Source organism: Caretta caretta, chromosome 8 (genome assembly GCF_965140235.1).
Source record: "Caretta caretta isolate rCarCar2 chromosome 8, rCarCar1.hap1, whole genome shotgun sequence".
NCBI classification, from domain to species: Eukaryota; Metazoa; Chordata; order Testudines; family Cheloniidae; genus Caretta; species Caretta caretta.
The window spans coordinates 99,666,872-99,690,761 of NC_134213.1; the positions used below are offsets into that span (position 1 = coordinate 99,666,872).

A 23,890-nucleotide genomic window follows, 5' to 3' on the forward strand; every position below is an offset into this window, starting at 1 on the left:
TCCCTCTCCCCCCCCCCCCCCCCACACACACACACACTCACTCAGGGCAGTGGTGCTTGGGTTTTCACTTTGGCCCTCCTGGGGTCATGTAGTAATTTTTGTTTTCAAAAGGGGGTCATGGTGCAATGAAGTTTGAGAACTCCTGAACTATAGAGTAAATGGTAGATTCTCTGTAACTTGAAGTCTTGAAGTCCTCAAATCATGATTTAAGTAACTCAGCCAGAGGTTAGGGATGTGTTACAGGAGTGAGTTGGTGAGGTTCTGTAGCCTGCAATGTACAGGAGGTCAGACTAGATAATCATGATGGTCCCTTCTGGCACTAAAGTCTATGAAGGGTAAATTATAGTTACATATAGATTCACTTCAATATAGCCCCAAACTGAGTGATAAATTTCTGTCTTATTCTTTTGTACCCAAAGTCTTATTCTGATTAAGACTTTGGGTACAAAAGAAAACAGTTCACTCTTGTGTTGGCTTAGAATGCGGGCATATACGTTGTCTTTGAATCCATGAGAGCTGCCTGTCACGTAATACAAACTCTTTAGTATTTTCTAGGAGCTGAGGACCACAACCCTTCCTCCCAGTTTGTTTTGCAAGGGGGGTGGGGTCATTTCATTTATAAAGGTGCAACAGTTACCAAATATGTAATGGTGCATTACCTGTATAAAATGAAGTAATTGAAAAAATAAACATTTAAGCAGCTATTCAAAAGTCAACTGAACACCAATGCCCTGATAATATCCAACAATATGGCCCCATTGCCATAACACAATGGGCCTTAAAAGACTCCCGCAGAACATATCCCCATTGTCATGGCACTAGTCAGATGGCATAGGGATAGTATAACAGTTCTATCCTAGCTCTGGCATATGGGGCGGGGAGAAGGTGAGAGGAAAGTGTGTTTGGACCGCAGTGTGATCAGACTATTTTCAGATGACATACAAGCCTATCGGGTGATTACAAGCTGGCACAAACCTAGACAGGAGGCTGGCCAGAATTGGAGAAGCACAAAGTTGGCTAAAAGGCCTGTCCATCTCTGGAAAGAATTAGAAGAAAATCTAGCCCGAAGGGCATATATAAACCTTAGAGAGGAAAGGGAAAGATTGCTTTCTTTCCATCTCACCAGGCAAAGGGGTGGCAAATGACATTGGTTTCCAATATCCACATTTTGGCATATCAAGTTTTAACTCTATGAAGTGCACCCTACTAGTCTCTCTCTCTTAAAATTCCTTTCCAAACAAAGGAAAATAGTAAAATTGGTCATATTCAGGGAAGACTGAATTTTCTATTACTTCCTCCTCTTCTAGAGGAAAGATTTCATTTTTGTGTTACTGTAGCGACAATGACAAGAATGGCCCTGGAACCATTAGTCTAATCATCGTAATAAATTTTGGCACCCTGAATTAATCTGTTTGGCAAGAAACATGACAAATTTGTGGAATTCTGAAATCTGAAATTTTGATCTTAAATCAAGATATTTTATTTTTTTTGGCTGAGTCATTTTACGATCATGAAGGGAAAAAAACCCTTTTCTTGTCATTTAAAAAAATGCAAATACATCATGAATTTGTTTTAAAACACTTTCACGCAATCAATTATTACATGCTAAAAAAAATTCTGAGAAAATGAAACTGGTATCAAAATCCAAAGAAAATTTAACAGGGATGTAAAAATGTTTAGAAATACAAATGTGAGGATGAAAATCAATAAATAATGCCCACAGACCAGGAGACTTAGGCCATATCTACACTACAAAATTACGTCTACCTAAGTTACATTGCTATACAGCTGCCGCAGTTATTACAATGCTTGTGCATGTGCACACCACACTCCTTGTGTTGGCAGTGCGCAGCCTCACCAGGATCGATACAGCGGTCACTGTGAGGCATTACTGGACAGCTCCTGGAGGCCAGTTACAGTAAATGTAAGTAACTCAGTGTCTACATTGATACTGCGTCATCCTAACGACATCAACTGTGAGTTTACGCCGCTCGGGGAGGTGGTGTTATTAAATTGGCATAGCGGGGCAGTTATGTTGGCCGGAGCAAATTTAAGTGTAGACACATCCACAGCTAAGTCGATGTAAGCTATCTTGCATTGACTTAACTGTGTACGGTACACCAGTTCTTAGTACCTAGCATTGTTGTAGTTACATAATTAGGAATGCCCAAAATACAAATAATAAATATCTGCCCTCTCAGACCTTGTCCTCAAATGAAACCTGCACAACACCTTCAAAAGATGAGCCTGGAAGCTTAAATTCTTAACGTTGCTAGATACTAAAAATCATGGACTTAATAAAGACACTGGATTTATGGCTTACTACAACAATCTGTAATCCACTATCACCACTTCTTTTGTCTGATGACTGGAGAAGGTTACTGGACCACTTCACCTTGAATGGTCTCTTTCAATACGTTAATTATTTAACCAATCTGTATTTAGTTGTGGTACCTTTTCCAGACCTGAAGAAGAACTCAGTGAAAGAGACAAGCGTTCAAGCTCCACAAACAGAAGTTGGTCCAATAAAAGATATCTCACCCAGCTTGTTGCTCAAAATACAAAGAAGACAATTTTGTAAATGATTTTTCTGATTTTCACATTTTCCTAGTCATATTATGTTTTTAATTATTAGCCCCATTAGTAATTTCATGCTTTCAAGGCTTGAGGGTGGTTCCAACAGATTTGATCTGATATTCTACATTAGTCATACAGCATGAAATAGCCTCTAATTTAGAATCAAATGTTATTTTCAGAGACTGAAGGCCAGTTAAATATACTGACTCGAGAAATCTTAGTAGTTGTAGAATTAGAAGAAATTTCTTTTTAAATTGACAGAGGTGTATGTAGAGTGGGGACTGTGCTAAGAGTGAAGGCCCTATTGGTCTGTTTTCTGTTATCTTCACTATGGTTGGTGAATCAGAAGTTACACATTTTTATTGCACCTCTCTCATGGGCAGTGTGTATTGTATGCCCCCCCAAACAGCCCTGCATGGCCTCGCGCAGTCTCTGTTTGGAGGGCCCCCTCCTGCTTGCCCTTGGCCCCAGCCTACCACGCAGGCTGCTGCTCCTCTTCAGGGAAGCGTGCTGAGGCTGGGGCTAGAACCAGGGCAGCCTGTGGCTGGGACTTGGGGTGGCTGGGGCCGCCCAGCACTGGAGGACCCTGGGTTGCAGAGGCCATGTCGCCAAGTGCTCATGGGGGGTGTGCCAGCACTGGGGCTGCCCACCCTGTGCTTGGGGGGTTGGGGAGGCACATGCCACTCACCTGGCGCTCAGGGGGCTCGTGCACCACCCTGCCAGCAGTTGGGGGGGCCATGCACTGCCTGCCTGGCACGGGGAGGGGGGGCGCTCTGGGCTCCAAGGGGGGTAGGGGTGGGCGGGGCTGGCCAGGAGATAGCCTCCCCGAGCCAGTGCCTTTGACTTCTCCTGTCAGAACATAATCAGGGGACAACAATGAGGTGAAAGAGATCACCTAATAAAAAGCATACACAAAGCTTGGGATAAAAATGTCTGAGAAGAAAGCAGTAAGAAAACCTGTACTCAGTGGTCTGTGCTGGGTTAGACCTAAGAAATCACCCAATGTTACACAGGGTAAAATATAGCATAAATTAGTGTCTTGTCTTTTTTGCAGGGTTAAACTGAGCCTATCAAATCTCAGACAAAAACAACACCAAGAGCACTGTGATATTAAAAGTATAGAGGGTATGAGAATTCCCCAATCTAACCAGAAGTGAGGGCTTCATTCCTCAACCTCAGGCAGCAGTAGCAGGCCTGGCTATTGGCAAGTGCCTCCAGCAAACAGCCAGTAAGACTTGTTATTGTTGAACAGCATGAAACAAAGGCCAGGGGAACCCTTTTGATTGGAGACTTCCTAAAGATGTCTAGAACAGTAAGAGCCTCATCTTGCTGAGAAACAATCATGGTACTGCTTTTCCTGGGAAAAAACAAAAGTGGAGCAAAATTTCTCCAGAATCTGCTGAAATGAAGCTAGGTGTACTTCTGTTACAGATACTTTTCATTTTAAATGTGACTTGTACAGGACAAGACATTGTGTTTCATTCATCTCTGTTTTGGCCTCTCACTTTCTGTGAATATTGAGGCAAAGAATTAACAGTACTGTTAGAGCAAAACCTCATATTTTTCTGTTAACTCTTCTCAATACATAGGTGTTCATTTAATTATTTCTTGCTGTTGTAGTTCTTATAGCCTCTTCATTTGAGGATCTCGCAGTACTCTTTTGAGATATGTTTCAAGCTATAATTAAAGATAATAAAATACTTTTTTCTATTATCTTCACTATGGTTGATGAATCAGAAGTTACACATTTTTTATTGCACCTCTCTCATGGGCAGTGCGTATCATAGGCTAGGGGAGGCTATGCCTTCCCAAACAGCCCAGCATGGCCCTTCCCACCCTCTGTTTGGAAGGCCCCCTCCTGCTTGCCCTTCCCCCTTGGCCCCAGCCTACAAGGCAGGCTACTGCCCCTCTTCAGCAGCTAGAACCAGGGAAGCTGAAATAGAGAGGTTAAATGACCTGTCCAAATTTAAATATGAAGTCATTAGTTGAACTAGGAAAAGAAACCAGGAATCCTGATGCCCAATCCTCTGCTCTCATTACTAAACAACTTTCTTCTTCTTTTCTTTTTAACCTGTTTATTATCTTGGTCCTTTATGTATGAACCCCTAATGTTGTCCAACCACATTCCGTTTTAATGGGTCTATGTAAGTGGTAGATAGCATATGCCCTTTGAGATTTTATAACTTATATCTGAAAACCTTAACATTCCTTTGTTGTCCTTTCCTGCCACTGTACATTTTAGCCAATACCTTTCACGTTGTTTCAAAACTGCCAAAAATTCATGCCATCACATTCCCCTTTTTTGGCCTCATCTGAGTTACAAGTCACAAATCTATCTGCATTATGGACAGACACAGTCACTTACTTGCCCCTTTCATTACCACTTCTCCAGTGATGTTCTGTGTTCTTCAGAACTTACCTTAGACCTTAGTCCATCCCGTGCTTTGCTGCACATTGGGCTACCCACATTTGCCATCCCTGCCTGTCAACTGCCCTTCTCTCCAAATCTTCCCATTTCATGTTGAGGTGCTTGATGTCACTCAGAACTTTCCCTGTTATTCGTGGTCTTCCTCTTTCTTCTTGCGTTTTCTGGCTTCCATTCAAGGGTGGTATTTGGCAAGCGTTTTTTTTCCCCCCATTCTCAGCACATATCCCAGCCACTGATGTCTTCCTTTGTAGATTATTTGTGAGAGGGTACCTTGTCCAGTAATTTTTCTGACTTCATTCGTCTTCCTATCTGTATATGTTATTCCCAATATTCTTCTCAGACGTTTGTGATGAAATGCATTCAGTTTTTGCATATCTTTCTTGGTAAGCTGCCATGTCTCACTGCTATATGTTGTGATGGCGATAACAATTGCTTTGTACACATTCAGTTTTGTCTTGAGGGAGATGTTATTGAGTTGCCAGATGTTTCTGAGTCTTCCAAATTTAGCGTTTGCCTTACCAATTCTTATTATTATTTCCTCGGAACTAGTACCATCTTGGCTGACGGTACTTCTAAGATACGTAAAATTGTCCACCTTCTCCAGTTTTTCTTCTTCAATTTTGATTTCTGTCCCTATAGTCCCCATTAACATGACTACATTTCTTTGCATTATATCTCAAACCTATCTTCTCCATTACTTCTTTTACTTGGTTTGTGCAATTTTGTAGGCTGTTGGAATCTTCACTGATAAGACCAATGGCGTGAGCAAAGTCTAGACCACACAGCCTTGAATTGTTCCATTTTAGGCCATATGTGTCACTGTCGCATAGTTTTAATCCATAGTTGATGACTAGCATAAACAAACAAGGAGACAGGACCCACCCCTGCCTTACACCTGCCTTGATGCTGAAGGGCTTACACAATCTATTTTTCTTCAGAACTAAGCCAAGAATTTCTCCCTTTCTAATTCTTGCTGTTAGGGCCCAATCCTGTCCCCCTGCAGGCAATGGGAATCTTTCTGTTGACTCTACCAGGAATTATTAGATCAAACTGTTATTGGATGCCGGCCTACAGGCTGAGATACAGGCCCAGCCCTGCCCTCTGATGACTGGCTGAGGGGCATGAAGCTAACGTGGGGCCCACCCAGGAAGGGGAATGGGACTCGGGCCAGGCAGGAGGAGAGAAAGCAGGGGACCTCCCAGGGGGCTGTGGGGAAGAGGCGGCTGAGGCTTTGTGGGATATGGGTGGGGGCGGGGGAAGGGCTGTATGTGGGAGTGGGGCTGGGGCAGCCAGCAGAGGAAGCTGGGGGCAGGCCGGCGGCCCCCCCCCCCCACACTCATTTCAGGGCGCAGGGCGGGAAGCAGCCCCGCCTCAGAGCGCGGCTGTCAGGGCCTGGGCCCGGCGTCTCTTGGCGCCGCGGCCGGGCAGGCACCGCGGGCTGGGGCGGGGAGCCCTAGGGCCCAGCTGCGGCGCCTCGCCCCTCACACAGCGAGCCAGCTGCGGTTGCCTCCCCGAGCGGCTCCGGGGACCAAGGAGGCCCGGGAGCGGGAAGAGGTTTCCCTGTCTGCAGCGGGTGTGCGGGGAGCCGCAGGCACTGGGGGAGAGCGCGCCCTGCAAACCCCCACCGCGGGGGCGGGGGGGTCCGGCTGGTTTCGTCTCCTCCCCCCTCCCCCTTTCTCCCATTCCGTGCCGCGTGGCGCAGAGACTCGCCCGACCACAGCGCCTCGAGCGGAGGCCTCGCGGGAAGCACGTGCCCGGGGTTCCTGCCCGCCATGGACCCCCTCCCCCTCTCTCCCAGCGCGCGCCCCCTGCAGATCGAAACAACCCCGCGACGCCGGGATCGCTCCGAGCCGAGACTGCGGAGCGCGCTCGCGCCTGGAAATCGATGCGGCCTCTGGCCCACGGATTCATCCCGGGGCACGCCCGTCGCTCGGTGCCCGGAACAAACCAGCCAACCGCCAGCCCCGTCCTCGGTTCTGCCCCACGCTCTTCTGCGTCGCTTCGCCCTGCGGCACCGAGAGCAAAGTCTGCATCTGCTCGGGGGCCGCAGAACAGGGACCGGGGGCGGCGCAGGGAAGCACGGCCGCGTGCGGAGGGCGGGAATGCACAGGGTGTGCACTCTGGTCTGGGTCTGGTTCGATGCAGTGATTCACGACAGCCTGGTGCGCTCAGCCCACTCCCTCTGTACAGCGGGAAGAGAAACCCCCACGCTGATGGAACTGGGGGGGGGGGGGGCTTGTATCCTCGAGGTGTAAGCGCAGAGAGACTCAAGAAACTGCCAGGCGGGCGCAGAAGCAAACCTGCTCCCCCTCTTCCCACCAGCTCTCGCGCCCTTTTGATTTTGATTTTGCCAACTAATAATAACAACTAATCCCCACGATTCCCTCCCCCCGTTGGAAAATCCGCCTGTACCGGCGCAGAACTCCCTCCACCGCTGACACAGCGACTGCTGAGTTACTCTCTACACCGCTCTCTCTTCGCTGCCCCGAAGTATTGGTATCCCATTTCCGGCCCAAAGGAAGGAGCTGGCTGCGGGTGGGGGGTGTGAGATCCGATTGCCCGGCAATTACTGCCCTGGAGCCCCCACGGCCATGGCCCGCGGGCAGCGATCAGCCTGGGGGCGCTTCACCTCCAGGAACGCCGCTGGGTCAGTTTTAAAGTTACTTCGCGATATTAGTGCCCACGATGCTGCACGGAGCTATGAAAACGGAAGCGAAATCCGTGCTATAGCACAACCAAACCTCACCCCGGCAAGCGCGGGTGGGCACCTCCAAAGCACAGGCACGGTTCGGACAGTTACAAGCGGTGTCTGTTGCTGCCGTGCCACCATTAGCTTCTTAGGAGAAGCCAGTATTTGCATAAGGGGGCCAATTAAATGGCGCCTGTTAATTGCAGAAGAATACGAGAATTATTTTTTCCCCCAAAGTGTATTTTTTAACGATGCTATTAAATCAACCCTCTCCCACCCTCCCGCCCCTCAAACTCTTTCGAAGTCTTGCACGGCATAGGTTGTATTTATCCATCACATTCCGGGAGGACTTTTAAGCTCCTGAGTTACTAGGGCAACAAACAGATTTCCACAGGAGGAGGATAAAAACTGCTTCGGCAAATCCGAGTGGAGCTGTCCCGATCATGAATAAGAATAAAAGGGTTGTCTTCGTGCTTTCGGCTAGTGAAGCAATTTACTCTCCACAATATGGGATTCCCCCCAGCGCTGGCTGGGGCAGGAGCTAGCCCCTCACCTTAAAGATGTTATCCATGTAATTAACATGGGTATTACCCCCAAAATCCACCCGCCCCAGCAGTTCCGCTGGCCTCTCCCCTCCTGGCCCCACCAGGCATTAGGGATCTGGTAAACGTGAGGAGTCCTAGGTTTTTCATTATACTCTTTCCCTTTGCTCCCTTCATTTTTTGCATCCTTTGCAGCGAGACACACTTAGCGTGGTTGTGACATTTAGGTGGCAGCTCATTGTGTGGAACACTTAAAGTTTAAAAAACAAGCCCCATAGAAGTTGAGGGGCTTAAAGCAGCCCCCTTTGTAGGGCAAGACATTGAGTTTTGATTTTGGACAATGGTGTTTCTCAAATTTCTTCCAAAAACCTGCATCCCATCTGTGATCTCAATGCAATCTCTTTTCTCTCTGCCTTCAATTCATTTGGCAAAGAAGAAGCAGATGCATGGGACGGGGCTTGAATTTTAATTATTGGGTTTTACCTGAAACAAAACAGCAAATCCTATTTACCATGTGTTTGAAGTTAGGATAGGGTAGGAGAATATAAAATATAATTAAAAAGCTCTCGGAACTTTAGGAGCCGACAACAGCCCTTTTAATGAACCTCTCCGAGTGCCATATAGTAAATTAGTAATGCAGCGCTTCCCTGAGTCTCTGTAGGTCTTGCTCCTCTCTACCTGTATGTATGTGTGTGTGTCTCCAAAGTGCAGGCCACGGTGATCAGACACCCCCCACCCCCGACCCCTGTTCTTCGGAAGGTTGTAGCTCATTGCGGGGGATGCGTCAGAGGTTTTACCATGACTTGCAAAGCCAAGTGAAGTTTAAACAGCCTCGCATGTTGCTGCCCTCCCACCACCACCTGGAAGGTGCCACTAGGGTGCTATTTAGCAGCGTGCCCAAGGGAAGCAGCCTCAGCCCCCAGATAGCTGCGAACCCATGAGCTCACTTCCACCCTAGGAAAAACCCCACTGTTCCCCCGCAAACAGCCAGTCTCCAGCCTTTGCTGGAATACTTTGTACCCGATCTGTTGCTTCTGCTCCACCTTCAGCACAAATCGCTGTGTAGTGCTACACACACAAACACACACACACACAGTGTGCCCACCGATCCCCCCTCCCCCACCGCCCTATTCACATTACCTCCAAGTGCATTTAACCAGCAATAAGGTGCGAAGGGAAAATTGTCTGTCACTTTAATCCATGCCCGAGGGGCTGGGGAATAAAAAAGAGCGCGCGAGAGAGAAAGACAGCGAGGGAAGGAATGGGTTTAAAGAGCTTAAAATCCATGCAATGGCTGTGGGAATGCTGGGGCCGGGTCCTCCGACCTGCTGCTTCCCTGGCGAGCCCGCAGTTAGCTGCCCGTAAGGGCGCTATTCTCTGGAGCGCGCAGGGAGGGAGCTTTGCTTTCCAAGGTGAGCCTGTGTGTTTCAGGAGACGCTCTGGTTGCCCACCTTTGTTCTAAGAGGCAGCCAGGGCCCCGGGACCCGCAGTTGCTGAAGGGGGGGGGGCACCTCACTGGGTCCCACCCAAACGCGTGGCAGGTAGGCAGCGGTTGTGTGATCCCACGAGAGACAGGAGCCAGGCGTCACTGACTCACGGCGGGCTGGGCGCTTTCCTTTGCCAATCTGCCAGGCCTGCATGTACCCCCCCACACCGCCACCCCCTTCGCTGGTAAGCCTGTGCGCCCAGCCCTGCCGAGGGAAAAGGCATTTCACCTCGGAGCCGCATGCAAACACTTGTGTGAATTTCCTTTAACCTGCCTCTTTCGGGGGAGGGTGGAGCTGTTCTTCACAAGTTCAGCAACATTGCCCTGTCCCCGGGGGAGGGGCGACTCAAAGCTCTCCAGTTATCTGGCAAAACCCAGCGTCCAGGACAACGGGCCTTGTGTGCCCCAGGAGGTTGGGGTTTGGGGGTCCCAGTGTGGTTCGTTCGGGGCGTTCCTCGGTGTCTCTGTGTAAGGGGGCGCCTTCCCTCTTCCCCCTTGTTAAAATGATTAAGATTTCTTTCCCCTCCCTTGGGTAATCCCAGACAGTGTTTTAGCCAAACCAGGGAGCCACTGGTCAACATCAAAGGCCCACTTTTCTGTGGATGGGCACAAGCGCTTGGAGGAAAAGAAATTTTAGAGTAACAACTAAAGGCTTTCTTGTGCAGTTATTTTAAGGGCTTTGTTCAGTGCCTGAGGGGGGATGCTTCCATTTGTTCGGGAGGGGATTCATCACATGCCCCTTTCATGTGAACCAGAGGTTAACAACCTAATGAGCACTTGGTGAAGAGATGAAGCGTGTAAAGAGCCCGTTTTTTTCCCAAATCCTGCGCTGCTGTCCTGGGGATGTGCTACTCTAACCTCTGCGGGGCTAACAGTCTCAGCACTTCCAGCGGGGAGCCCCTGGAAGGCAATCCGGGGTCCAGCAGCGCTCAGGCGGGGCAAAAGCAGCTAGACAGTCCGCTTCCAATACCCCACCAGGGAGCCGAGGGGGCAGAGCCGCGGTGCTACATATGTTGGGTCAAGTCTCCCCATTGTGAGCGTGTAAAAAGGTGTAAAAACTCAATCATCTGTAGCTCTTTAAAGGGAGGGCTTACTCGGGATTTGTTGCATAATGGATTGTTAAAAAAGTAGACGGTTGAATTAAAACTGTTCCCTAGTCACTTTTAATTAGACCACTCTATTTAATTAGCAAAGTTGAAACATGCAATTAAAATTAGCTCAGTTTAGCACATATTTGAAGGGAACGGGGACGCGTCTCCGGTTCCTGCGAAAGCGAGTCGAAGAAGGAATGGCGGAGAAGTTTGAGTCTATAAGTGAAATGACTGGTTGGAGGTAAAAAGAAAAGGAGGACTTGTGGCACCTTAGAGAATAACCAATTTATTTGAGCATGAGCTTTCGTGAGCTACAGCTCACTTGCACCAAGAGACCATCTGCTAAAAAACGCGCCTTCCCCCAGTTAATTATGAATCGGCTCCTAATGTCTCTATAACGACCGTCCTCTGGATGATGCAGTTGGACAGGGCGAGACTTTTCTTTTTAAGTTTGAAATAGCGATCTGCATCCTAACGCACCCAGCCTGGGTTGGGCCGACTGCTGTTGCTGAGTTCAGCTCTCACCCTCACATTAATGCCCAGGACTGCACTAAATTCGTCAGCTCACGTCGCCTTTACGCTATAGCTAAGCACCAGGAATTGTTACTAAAGGATACAAAATACCGAAAACTCGGTGGGACTAGGTGCAATAAGGAAACCATCCACTGATGTTCACAATCATTATTTTTCTACACTTCAGCCACACTTTTTCACTGGAGAGCAGAGTAAGCGACTTAGTGATGTTTCAAAAATGTTGAAGCCCCAACTAACGGAATCTCTCTTTCGCCATTCAATGAGCTGACGAGGTTGCGTTTCCTGGGGGGAGGGAGGGGTAGCAATGTACATTTTTTTTTGTGGGGGAGGGTAATTTTCATTCTTGCAATATTGGTTTGGGGATAATTACTTTTAATGTCAAAAAGATTTAGTTTAATATCATCTCTATTAGGCTGCTGGGCGGATAATTAAAGTGAAGATGATAGCAGCAGGGAAACAGATGGCATTTGCTTACTTTGATTCAGTAGGTAAATAATGAAAAAGTCAATGGCAAACCCCCTAGAACAATTGAAACCTTAAAGAGCACTAACATTAGCAGGTACTTACAAACTGTCGACTGCTAAGAACGAGATGAAAATACACTAATCAAGAACTATATTTCTCTGGAATGCTTCCGGAAGCTCCTGCGCTCACTCTCTCTCCTACCAACCAATGGAAGGTCTCTTTTTAATTAAGATTTTATTAACTGTAATTGGGAATTGCTGCCTGACCGTTGTATGCAGTTATCTCCAATTTTTGCAGCGTAGCAATAAGAAAGATAAAGCATGCTTTTTAAATAAACAATCTGCAATAGCGGTGATGTGGAAAATAGGCATTTATAAATACTAGGTCTTTTTTTCTTAAAGTTGTGTCTCAAAGTTTTATCTAACTAAACCAGATGCGGGCCATTTAATCACGTCCGTTAACTTCACGTGTTTTTTGAGGCTCCCAAATTCAAATACAATAACCGTAATAATTAGTAATGGCGCTTCGTATGTAAAGCAAATAACGAACTAGTCCTCTCTCTTTTGACTTTTAACGAAGTAAAATTCTTTTCTACGCGTCTCTTCGGCAAATACTAAATCTAAATTATGAAACAAAGCTGAGCTCCAGCATTTTAACAACCTAATTTGTGTGATGTACTACGTCCCCTCCGTCGGGAACGGATTTGTTAATAGCTAACACAAGCCAGTCATGCCAGGGGCCCGATCCTGCAGTCCTGCCTCGGCCTTCAGATGAGTAGTTTGTTCCCGGGTCAGAGGCTGATGAAAAGGGTAAGTAAAACTCCCCAGAAGTTTCTCTTTCTAAAGTGACACGATAGGGCGACATGAAATGAAAAGTTACCGGGCGCTTAACACAAGCCAGCATGCCTGCTTTGGGCAGCTGAAAGGACATTAAAGCCAGTGAGAACCCAAACTTCGCAGCTAAAGGACCATTATACTCTGAAACGTCCCAAGAGCAGCAATTCGGCCCAAACCTTGTACCAAGGGCCGTAGGCGATCAGGAAAAACCAATAGCCACAGGACAAGTCTCCCCCGCCAACCCTCACTCCAGTGCCTGGTGGTGACAACACCCTTACCTACGCTTGGGTGTCTGCATTTCAAATTAGCCAAGGTGAAATACACACCAGGCCCTTTGCCTGCTCTTCCAGGGGTCCGGGCAGCTCGGCACAAAAGGAAATTCAGCTCCCAGTAAAACAAAAACACAAGCCCTCCTCGTGGCTTAAAGGGGGTGGAAAGAGCTGCCAAGCCAGAGCGTGAGCGAAAGTTGTATTTTATTAGGTTTGTAAGTCTGGATTCCCCATTCCCCACCCCCACCACCTCGCGGTTCGGCCCACTCCTCATTACACTGAAAAGCGATCGAAAGATTGATACTCTTCTGGCTCGAAAACAATCAAACCACACACACCAAGAAAGACACAAGCCCAGAGATTGAGATGGCGATTTTATTGTGGTTGGTCAAGTACAAAACAGACACTGTGAAAAATAAACAGCGCACCACAGTCCTCCCTTCACACGTATTGCTAGGTCATCCCTATGGCCAGTCTGTAGAAAACCCTTCATCGCGGTGCCTCCGTAGCTCAATGGCAAACTGTGAAAGTGAGGCGTTAACGCTGCTTAGAGGGTATGCAGCATGGATCTAATTTGCAGCCAGTTTTATTTTGCTTGAATAACACCTTTGAAATGGCTCCAGGATCAGGCGGGGGGGGGGGGGGGGAGCATACGTTTCAGGACAGAGACACCCCCCCGAAAAAGCAGGGTGGAAGTAAATGATTATTTAGTTAAAATCTCCGGTGAAAAGGGAGGCTGGGGTCCCTGGCTTTTTCCTCAAGGAACCAAACTCGAAAGAGTGAAAAGAGAGAGGAGCCGTTTGGCTTAACCTTTAATGACTGCTGAGATTCGGCTTTAGAGCAGAAAATGTTTCCTGTCCAGCAAGGGCGCTTTCTTGCTAGGATGAATCTGAAACGAGTTCTGTGTAGACGTAAACGGTAGAACGTACAATTAATCTTCACCTGTACACCCTGTTTCTATGTGTATCTGTGTATACACATGTGCATGCGTTTGCAATGGGAGTGGGTGGGGGGAGCCAATAGATGGAAACCTAGGTAAAAACAAGCAATATATCTCGCTAGCTTTTAACAATTGCTATTGTTACCAACCACGTGCTGCTGCTTAGGGCCTCTTTACACCCTCTGTTAATAAACATTTTTCAATAAATAGCAAATACAGAAATATTGGATCGACACTGAAGCTAGTCCAAAAGCTAAACGGATGGAAGTATGAAGGGAAATACAGAATTTTTAATTGGGATACAAATTATATATAAAATGTGTGTAAGAACATACGTCTATATTATATTGTGTATATATAATATAATCATTTTGTCTATATATATCCACACACATGATGAAATATATAATAGAGCTATATAGAGAGACATCTAGGTAGGTAGGTAGATATATATAAACGCGTATATAGCCAATAAATTTTAAAATGCTATTCCTGCTCTTGTAATCTCAGCAGAGGGATGACAATTTGATACATTCCCGTAAAAAAAAAAAATTGAAATCCCAGTAGCTGGTTTGTGAGTGGCTAATTTTGCCATAATCATCTCCAAACTATTTATATAATACATGAGGTCATTAAAAAAACTACCTTAAATGCAAAGGATGATCTAGCCCTCTCATTTAAATTTAAGTTGAAAAGGAAGAGCGAGGAGGACATAAACATAAGCTGTTCTCTGTGTTTGTTAGTGATCACAGAATGCCGGGGAGTGGGGTTGCAGATAAATGACAAAACCAAACAAGTAATGAAATAGCTTTGCAAGGAAAAAAGGGACACATGTTTAGCGCAATAAGCCTAGATAAAACACAATAAAAAAAAGTTTCTCATTCAGTCTGATCCAAGTAAACGAATTCCCAGCTAAACCCGGAGCTCTGATACAGTCTCCCTGGAGAATAAAATGAGTGGTTGCAGATAAAATTAAAGCAGCTATTTTGACTTCTTGGCTGCATTAAATAAAGGTGTTATGACACCTAGCTACGAGAAGCGGGTGGCAGCTTTCAACACCAGTCTCAGTACTCCGAAGGGAAAGATTATACTTTATTTTTAAAGTAAGAAGACCGATGCAAATATCAGACAAATATCAGTGTGTCTGCGAGATGCGATGCCTTGCAATTGTATTTTTCAGCAAAAAGCTACTTCACACGGAAGAACGATTACAAAGGAAGCAAAAGGCAAGGGCATTATCCGCAGCTATTCTGCAGTTAAGCGCTCGCAAAAACACCCCAGATCATCATCTATATCCGCTTATATTGTCAAGTTTGAATTTTAATTCCCCACAAGGAAGGTGGGGGGCGGTTAAAAAAATTAAAGCGAACGAAATTATTTTAGTTCTTCCCAGACTCGGCTGGGAACCCCAAAGGGTTTTAACCAATCTGTTCAGCACACACGCACCTCAGTCTACAACTTGCTTCCCTAGCATAGAAAATGCTAACTCCATACGGAGGAACCATGTCATTGCACTCGCTTAACTTAGCCCCCACGAACACTGCCCACCCTTTCTTTCGCTGAGCGGTATAAGCAAGGCTTTGAGAGGTGATACGTTCCATTCTAACAAAGCCAAGTGCTCCAGCTCGTTATCGACTCTCTCTAAACGGTTGCTTGTATTTTCATTCATTATCGTTATCAAGGGGCAACAAATTAAGGCAACAGAAAAGCACAAGAAATTAACAAAATAATAACGATTATTAATCATCGCAGATCCTTCGTGTGGAACACAGAGATGGGAACTTTAGCCAAAATATTCCTTCCCGAAAAGGAGAGTTGCGTTAACTTCACAAGTTCCAAGATCCCAAACCTGCTACTCCCTCTCAGCGCAAACTGATTACCACGGAGGATGACGTCGAGCCAGGGTGGTTAATGTTAAAACAAAAACTGGACACAGCTACCAGCACGACAGCCCCGTTGCTCAAGGATGTATAAACCCTGTTTGAACTGTCCTGTGGAAACTCAAGACGGTGCCTGTTGAATTTGTTATTAAACAAATAGCTAGTCATTAAAACCAGGAGAGAAACAACGAACTTTTTTTTTTGGGGGGGGGGGGTGTGACCGGATTCATTTCTCCGTATTTTTTAAATTAAATAAAAATCGAAAATCATACTCACCTCTCACGGATTGCGGCTGTACTGGTAAAATGCACCTGCAGTTGCAAAGTGAGTTAAAAACAAATGTTAGGTCCTACTATACAACAAAATCGCCGCGGGGAGAGGGGGCACCTTAAATTGAATTGTCACTTTGCATGATATATTGCACCCCCCCACACACACACCTTTGACAAGTGACACCGTGGAAAATCTGAAGTGCAAACCACACAAACAATTGGTCAGGCAAACTACTGTTTTAAGTGGATTTAAAAACTATCAGGCAGTGAGAAATCAGACAAATTTCACACACACACACACACACACACACACACACACACACACACACACACACACACACACACACACACACACACACACACAAATGGAAACTATTTGTCATGATTTTTTCAATGCAACTCGCTTAGCAGGACCCTCCTAGTTTCCTTAAAGCCCAGTTTATTTGAGAGCAGCTTTGGGCGGACACTGTAGACAGCCAGTGGCCAATCAAAAGGGCTCGTTCCTCCCCTGGCCAATAGCAGGCGCCACATTGTTGTCAAATGTTGTCTAATGGCAACGTAAGGAGCAACAATAGAGCAAGTGATCGCGGGCGCCTCGGCGAAGATCCCTATCTCCTGGCAACTCTCGCCCTGCAAGTGTCACACATGCGAACTTGAGCTGAGTGCGGGGGGACCGGAGTGGGGCTGGGCGCTGGAGCTCCGGGCGGCGGGCTTTCCCCGGGGGGCAGGAGGGGAGATGATTAGAGAGGGAGGGTGAGGCTCTTTCGCTGCGTGCCAGGGAAAGTTTGAAGTTGCAGCTGCCCGAGTCCTGGGAGCGCTAGGGCTCGGGGGTTGGCGGGTTGTGTTTTCTGCTGTGTATTTGATTTAGGCGGCTCTGCTGAGTGAGTGGTGTAGTTATCCTGCGCGGTCGCTGGGGAAAATCACGTTCAAGGGGCAGAGGTAACTTGGGTGGTGGTTGTTGGGTTTTTTTGTTTTGTTTTGTTTTTTTTTTGCAGAGGACTTTTCAGTTCGTGACAGGGTTGGTTTCTCTGCGATCGTTGACCCCGTTGGCGTTGTTGGCAGGGGGGCAGGAGGCGTTGGTCTGCCTGACTCAGGTCCCGGTGGCTGGTAATGGTGGTTGCTGTTTTAAAAGGTGTCAGTGGATCACTGCAGGGGGAAACGTGATTGGTAACACTTTTTTTTTGAAATAAACTAAAATTAAAGGGACTCGGGTTTGACCTGGCGGCAGAGAATCGGACCAGTGTGAGCAAGGGAACTCTCGAGCCTGGCGTCTTGCGCGCTCTGACATGGGCTTGGCAGCGCCCTGCCAGAGATGCACGGACAATAACGGAGCCAAGGGGTTTTAACTCTCTCCGCAGCGAGAAGCCGGTTTCTCCAAGGCCTGCAGTTTGCTCTTGAGGGACTGGACCAGAGAAAGGCGGGGGGCGGGTTCGTTTGAGCGGCATTTCACCCCCTGACAGGGCTGGGGCGCGAGGGGGACCTAACAGATACCCGCTTTTGCTCGAGATCCGGGTGTTTATCGTGCCGGCGTCTAGGCAGGTATTACAAGGATCCCGGTGTTTGTAGTGCCCGCCCCTGGGGGTTTACTGGCGAGATCCGGGGGTTCGTAGCGCCCAGGTCTTGGTGGGTATTGAAGGGAGTCCCTCGGAGGGGCCACTGCTTTGGGGCAGCTTTGCTCGTTTCTGGGTTCTTCCCGCGGCCAGGATGGAGCTGAGATCGGAAATGCCCAGCGTCCCCTCGGCGCCCGCTTCGGTGCCCCCCAGCTCGGTGGCGGCGGCTGCCGCGGCCGCGGCCGCAAGCTTGCCGGTGAGCGTGGCCGGCAGCCTCCTGCGGGGCCCCCCGCTGCTGCTGCGGGCGGCCGAGAAGTACCCGCGCACGCCCAAGTGCGCCCGGTGCCGGAACCACGGGGTGGTGTCGGCGCTGAAGGGCCACAAGCGCTACTGCCGCTGGAAGGACTGCATGTGCGCCAAGTGCACCCTGATCGCCGAGCGCCAGCGCGTCATGGCCGCGCAGGTGGCGCTGCGCCGCCAGCAGGCGCAGGAGGAGAACGAGGCCCGCGAGCTCCAGCTACTCTACGGCACCGCCGAGGGCCTGGCCCTGGCCGCGGCCAACGGCATCATCCCGCCCCGGCCAGCCTACGAGGTCTTCGGCTCCGTCTGCAGCGGGGCCAGCGGCGAGGGAGGCGCTGGGGGCTCGGGTAAGGGAGCGACCCCCTCCAGGACAGGCTGCTGCAGGGACTAGCTAGCTATCTACCCCCTTACACACCATCCATCCCCGTACACCCCATACCCCCCATCTATCTGGCTATCCCCATACCCCCCCATCTATCTGGCTACCCCCATACCCCCCCATCTATCTGGCTATCCCCATACCCCCCTCCCAACTATCCATCATCCATCCCCACAAACACCATGTATCTGTCTATCTATCTACATACATCCCATCTGTCTACCCCCATACACCCCCTCTATGTATCATCATCCATCCCCATACACACCATCGAATCTATTTCCATCCACCCCATCCAATTATATACCCCAACTATCTGTCTATCCATCTACATACATCCCATCTGTCTATCCCTCCCTATACTGTACTATCTATCGCTCCCTCTCCATACACCCCATCTGCAGATCCCCATACACCCCCTCTATCCCTACCTCTCCATACACATCTATTCATCCAACCAACCATCCCTATAGCAATCTACCCCTCCTCACAGGCCCCATCTGTCTATCTATCCCTCCACACACCCTCTATCCATCTATCCCTATACATATCCATCCATCCATCCATCCCATACACCTATTTATCCATCCATCCTTCCTGGCCTAACCATGTCACCCTCTCTGATTTATACGGATGGGGGAGGGGCAGCTGATGGAAAACCCACACTAGGTGATTGAGTGATTGATTTCAATCTTGAGTCCAAGGCCAGCGAGGGCATCTCCTTGCTTAAGGCTTGGGGGCTGGAAGGAAAGTTGTCCTCTGGGGAGGGACTGAATCCAAGCCAGAGACCAGGCTGCAGCCTCGCAGGGCAGGAGCTGGGTCCCCACTCTCTGTGTCCTGAGACACAAAACTGTGTCAAGGAATGAATAAATACTAAGTGCCTCCAAGTATCTCCGGTGGCAGAAATCCAAGGGGCTGAGGATGGGTGGGAAGGGGTCTGGGGACCCAACCTGGAGCTGCTGGGGCCCTCTTGTCTCTATGGCCAGAGCTGTATCTGCGTTTGTTCCAGGCCTTTTCTCCCTAGGCCCAAGAGGCTCCCCGCGGGCCGCTGCTCTGTGGGGCTGCAGGGCCAGGCGGCGCCGGTCCGGTCCCGGCCGCTGCACTCACTGGGCTCCTTGCTTTCCCTTGCAGACTCCAAGCTGCAGAAGTTCGACCTGTTCCCCAAGACGCTGCTGCCCAGCCGGGCTGTGACCCCGCAGCAGGCGGGCGGGAAGCCCCTGTCTCCGGATGGGGAGTCGGTGCCGGGCACCTCCTCCCCAGAAGCTCGCCACGGCTCGGGCTCGGAGAACGGGGACGGCGAGTCCCTCCTCAGCTCGCCCGTCTCCAAGGGGCCGAAGGAGGGCGAGGAGAGCCCGGGCTCCATCAGCCCGCTGGGCTCCGACTCGGGCTCGGAGGCCGAGAAGGACGAGCAGGACCCGTCGCCCTCGGCCGGCGGCCGCCAGCGGACTCCCATCGACATCCTGACGCGGGTCTTCCCGGCGCACCGGCGCAGCGTGCTGGAGCTGGTGCTGCAGGGCTGCGGCGGGGACGTGGTGCAGGCCATCGAGCAGATCCTCAACAACCGCGGCCCGGACAAGGGGCCCGAGGAGAGCTGGGCCCGGGACGGCGCCCTGCAGCCCAGCCCGGCCGCCGCCGCCGCCCACCACCGGCCCTTGATCGCCGGCGCCATGAGCCCGGCCATCGGCACGCTGGGCAGCCGCTCCGCCTTCTCGCCCCTGCAGCCCAACGCCAGCCACTTCGGCGCCGAGGCCAGCGCCTACCCGCTGGGCACCCACCTGGGCCTCAACCCCCTGCGCCTGGCCTACTCGGCGCACAGCCGGGGACTGGCCTTCATGGCCCCCTACTCCACCGCCGGCCTCATGCCCACGCTGGGCTTCCGGCCGCCCATGGACTACGCCTTCAGCGACCTCATGCGGGACCGCTCCGCCGTGCACAAGGAGCAGGTCTACTCCAGCGGCCTCTACGGGCCCATGGTCAACAACACCCCCGAGAAGCAATAGACTCAGCCCCCTGCGGCGGGGGCAGCGCCCGGCCGGCCGCGGGCACCGCGCTGACGCCAAGGACTCGCTCCCTCCTTGCGTCTCTTGACAGCTGCCAAATCACAGCTCACGCCTTGCACCCTAAGGGCCTCTCTGAAGATATCAATATAGAGCGAGAGAAAGAGAGGGGACTATGTGGACACCGATTGATTCGCTTCCTTTCGCCTTCCAGCCCATTCCATGGTAGGGCAGGGCGCAGACCCCTGCTGCACGGAACAGAGTGTGGGGCAAAGCTGACAACTAATAGGTGTATTAAAAAAAAACAGGTTATAAAGGTGCACTTTCATTGTTGAGATGTTTGTCACGCTCTTTGTTGCTTATGGCCATAAGCATGGATATCCTTGGTGAATTGTGAGGTATATATATATAATATATATATATATATATGTATACTAGCAAGTGTATAATGTTATAAAATGGAAATCTAAGTTATTAATGTAACTTGTAGGTGAACTTGGTATTAAAGCTAAAGGTTAGACAGCTCTCATTGTAATACTTACCAGGTATATAGATTAAATATATTGTAAAATTGAAAAGCCTTCCCGCCCACCCCTTCCAGGAAATGTTATAATCTGTATATAACATTGTAAAGTAGATATATTTGTAACTGTCCGTAGGACCCAGCCGCCAATGCTGTATAACGGTTTAATGAGCCTCTTCATTTGTGATCCGCAAGAAAATTTCTTTCTGGTTCCAATGTAGCAAACTTCTTGCCGTTTCTAACCATTACTTTCTGTTTCCATTTCATAGAAATACTAGAAATAAATGTTATTTTCTATTAAAAATCAGTCTTACAAATGGCCAATGATATTTTATGGAACAATGTTTTGGCAAACAAGTAAAGTCAATATTTAAGGCAGATTAATGCAAATAATTTAGGAACTTTCTGAACATGTTTGTTAAATTTTATGTCATGGTTGAAGCAGACAATCTGATGAGCATCTATACATTTAAAAACACACACACACACACACACAAACAACAACCCGCAGCATACAGAGATTTACTTGTCCATCAAAATGTCAAATCATTGCATTTCTAATTCTTCATTTTTTATTTGTTTAGGAAAAAATTTCTCAAGTGCATTTTTAGGGGATTTTCCAGTTTGGAGCTTGCTGATTTCTTCCCCGTATCTAGACAATCTGACATTATCCCAGGGAAAGGCAAAGAGTGTTGTTAAAATAATTGTGTTCGTTGTTGCTGGATCATCCTGCGACTGCAGCGATGAAAGGGAAACCATTTCTTTTTATCTGATGATTGCACTGCAGATTTCGATTGCTTCTATATGATCAAGATAAGAAACAGCAAATAATAAATATTATTAAAGACAGGTTGTTTAAATAGCAAAACTCTGTTCCGGAATCAAATCGGGCAGAACGAAATCAGCTTGTGGAGTTTAAAAAAGCAGTCCTCTAATTAATTTCATATCGGGGCCGATCCTGATGTCCTAAAACGCCCATTAATTTCAGGAGGAAGGGTACACGAACGGCACTATTTATCAATCGCATTGGCAACAGAGCGTCCGATTATTCTTCAAGGAAAGTAGAGGAAATCTGCGATTTTTCTTCTTTCACTGAATATAAGAACGAGCGCAGCAATAGCTTCGGACAATGCCCCCACCCTCTCCCCCCCCAAAAAAAGAAGTGATTGGGGAGGGCGGAGGGAATTTTCTTATCTGTCCTGGGAGCGTTTGGCCCAGGAAAACTATTACTCACAAAGAACAAGTTCAGTGCATGGTTGAATTAAGACTGTAAAAGCTCCTAAAGTTGGTTGGTATGGAAACCTAATCCCACCAAACTGTTCTGTGGCACAGCTGGACTGTTTACTTTCTCACTTCAAATATAACTGTGTAAACATTGGCTTGAAACTGACAGTGCTGTTCCTCTAAACCAGTTAATATATTGGTGTGTATGAGACGAAATGTGTGTCTTCATGGTTACTGAAAGAAGCCCAGGGGTAAAATCAAAGAACCAGAGCGAGTAACGTGAGATCCTTCTTTGCCTTTCACAATTGATCAGGTTGGCTACAATTTTAAGATTGTTCTTTTGGGGAGTAAATATTACAGATTACACCTAGGTAAATACTGTTGACCCTGCTCCAACCTGAGAGCAGCCAAATCAATATCACAAGGGAAACTTTTAAAAGTCTCATGTTCCAAGAGTGGGTGAAACTTAATATTACTACAATAAAACGGTTTAATAAAGAAGGGCTTTAATAGTGAGCTAATTTGATTGAGTTTCCTAATTCCACTTTAATTGGAAAAGGAGTTGTCTATTTGGTTATAAAGTGCCAGGGTTATTGTAGACTGGGGAAAAAAGATGGACTTTGAGCATCTGAATAAACTTTTTTTTGGCAGCTGACTTTGCCCAGGATGAGTTTCCATATCTGGGATTATGAATGGGCTACAAAGAGCTGCTATTTAAAGAAATCAGGTTGCCACATTTCTCCCTTTCTAGCCTTGTTGAGAGGAGCTTAGGAGCTGTTGGTTTAACTCAGCTTCCTTTTTAATTATAAAAGCCATTCTTGTGTAGTTAGCCGAGTCGGACAATTTATCAGAATTGTTGCTGTTTCTTGGAGGTTTGCTTGAGCCTGGGTTTATACAGCCCAGAATGGGGATCGTGATATTTAACTTTCATATGGATAGTTTAGGCTATGGCTGCTAACTTAAAAAAAAAAAAAAAAAAGCTGACACATTGTCCCCATTGAAGTAATTCCCGGCCTGGACAAAAAAATAACCCCCCAACAGTTGAGAATGCAGCTGCCGCACACAGGTTCCTCTCTGGAAGCCTGGGGAAGGCGTGAAATAGTCAGCTCCCCTTTCGAATGAAATTAAATACTTTGCTCCTGAATAAAAATTCGCGGAGCAGACTATAAATGATTTGCGAGGCAGAGAGAGACTGGAAGCGAGCGCTTGCAAACTTCCCTGTTAATTAAACCTGAATCCGCCGGTTCCAGGAAGCGGTGGGGCTGGAACAGAGGCTGCTGTACATACAGTGGGACAAGTCCCGCCGTTATATTAACTACACTAGTGTTTAATATGAATCAGCCCTAATCCGCAGCATAATAAAGATCAAATTAGACTAACCATTTAGTAGCGAAATGACATTCCTTCACCTAGGCGGAACCCAAGGCGCAGCCGAAGGAGGGAGGCTGAAACCTGCTCTCCAGTCGCCGGCAGCTGGGTGGGACTGTGTCCGGGCTGGGGGAAGGGGGAGTCACGGGAAATCAGCCCTTTGTAACACTCCTTTTAAATACGGGCTTGGGGAATGGTAGCAGGACCGGGAGAAGGGGCAGTTAGAAACTCCCGTATTAAATCTCCCCCCCCCCCCCCAGTTCTCCACCCTCTGTCCAATTTGCCGCCTAACCCGGGCGGGCGCGCGGCATGAAACCGTGCCGCGGAGGGCCCAGTGGCTGCCGACGCGGGCAGCGATCCTGCGCTAGAGCTGGGCGCATGGCAGGCCGGGCGCCCGGCCACAAGTGCTTGTTCAGCGGCAGGCGGTATGTAAACCCAGGGTGGGGTGTTTCCCCTCCAGGCATGGGCCAGCGCGCTCCGCCATGCCCAGCACGCATTCAGAGGGAAGCCGAGCCTTGGCCGCGCGGAGCTTTCCGCTGC

At 48.5% G+C, this 23,890-nt stretch overlaps 1 protein-coding gene and 1 long non-coding RNA gene across 3 annotated transcripts in view; one reads left to right on the top strand and one right to left on the bottom strand.

Annotated features, from left to right (window-relative positions):
* Positions 1-16,330, bottom strand: part of LOC125641387 (uncharacterized) — a 35,544-nt gene extending 19,214 nt beyond the window's left edge. The window contains exons 1-3 of one of the 2 annotated variants that reach the window (XR_007358038.2): positions 16,178-16,330; positions 16,014-16,048; positions 13,275-15,870 (exon numbers count right to left, since the gene is read on the bottom strand). This is a non-coding gene — a long non-coding RNA (uncharacterized LOC125641387). Of the gene's footprint in view, positions 1-13,274; positions 15,871-16,013; positions 16,049-16,177 lie in introns of those variants that run through there. The other variant, XR_012669734.1, reaches the window with a different exon arrangement.
* Positions 16,331-16,598: 268 nt separating this feature from the next.
* On the top strand, positions 16,599-22,198 carry DMRTA2 (DMRT like family A2). Its single transcript, XM_048861238.2, has 2 exons — positions 16,599-18,206; positions 19,370-22,198. Exons 1-2 carry the CDS (start codon positions 17,714-17,716, stop codon positions 20,236-20,238), a joined length of 1,362 nt encoding a protein of 453 aa, XP_048717195.1. The 5' UTR covers positions 16,599-17,713; the 3' UTR covers positions 20,239-22,198.
* The last annotated feature ends 1,692 nt before the right edge of the window (positions 22,199-23,890 follow it).

Excerpts from the sequence above, each read along its gene's own strand:
- DMRTA2 (XM_048861238.2), top strand. The coding sequence starts at position 17,714 with ATGGAGCTGAGATCGGAAATGCCCAGCGTCCCCTCGGCGCCCGCTTCG. Across the intron at positions 18,207-19,369 it reads GGGAGGCGCTGGGGGCTCGG|ACTCCAAGCTGCAGAAGTTC; the intron begins GTAAGGGAGCGA and ends TTTCCCTTGCAG.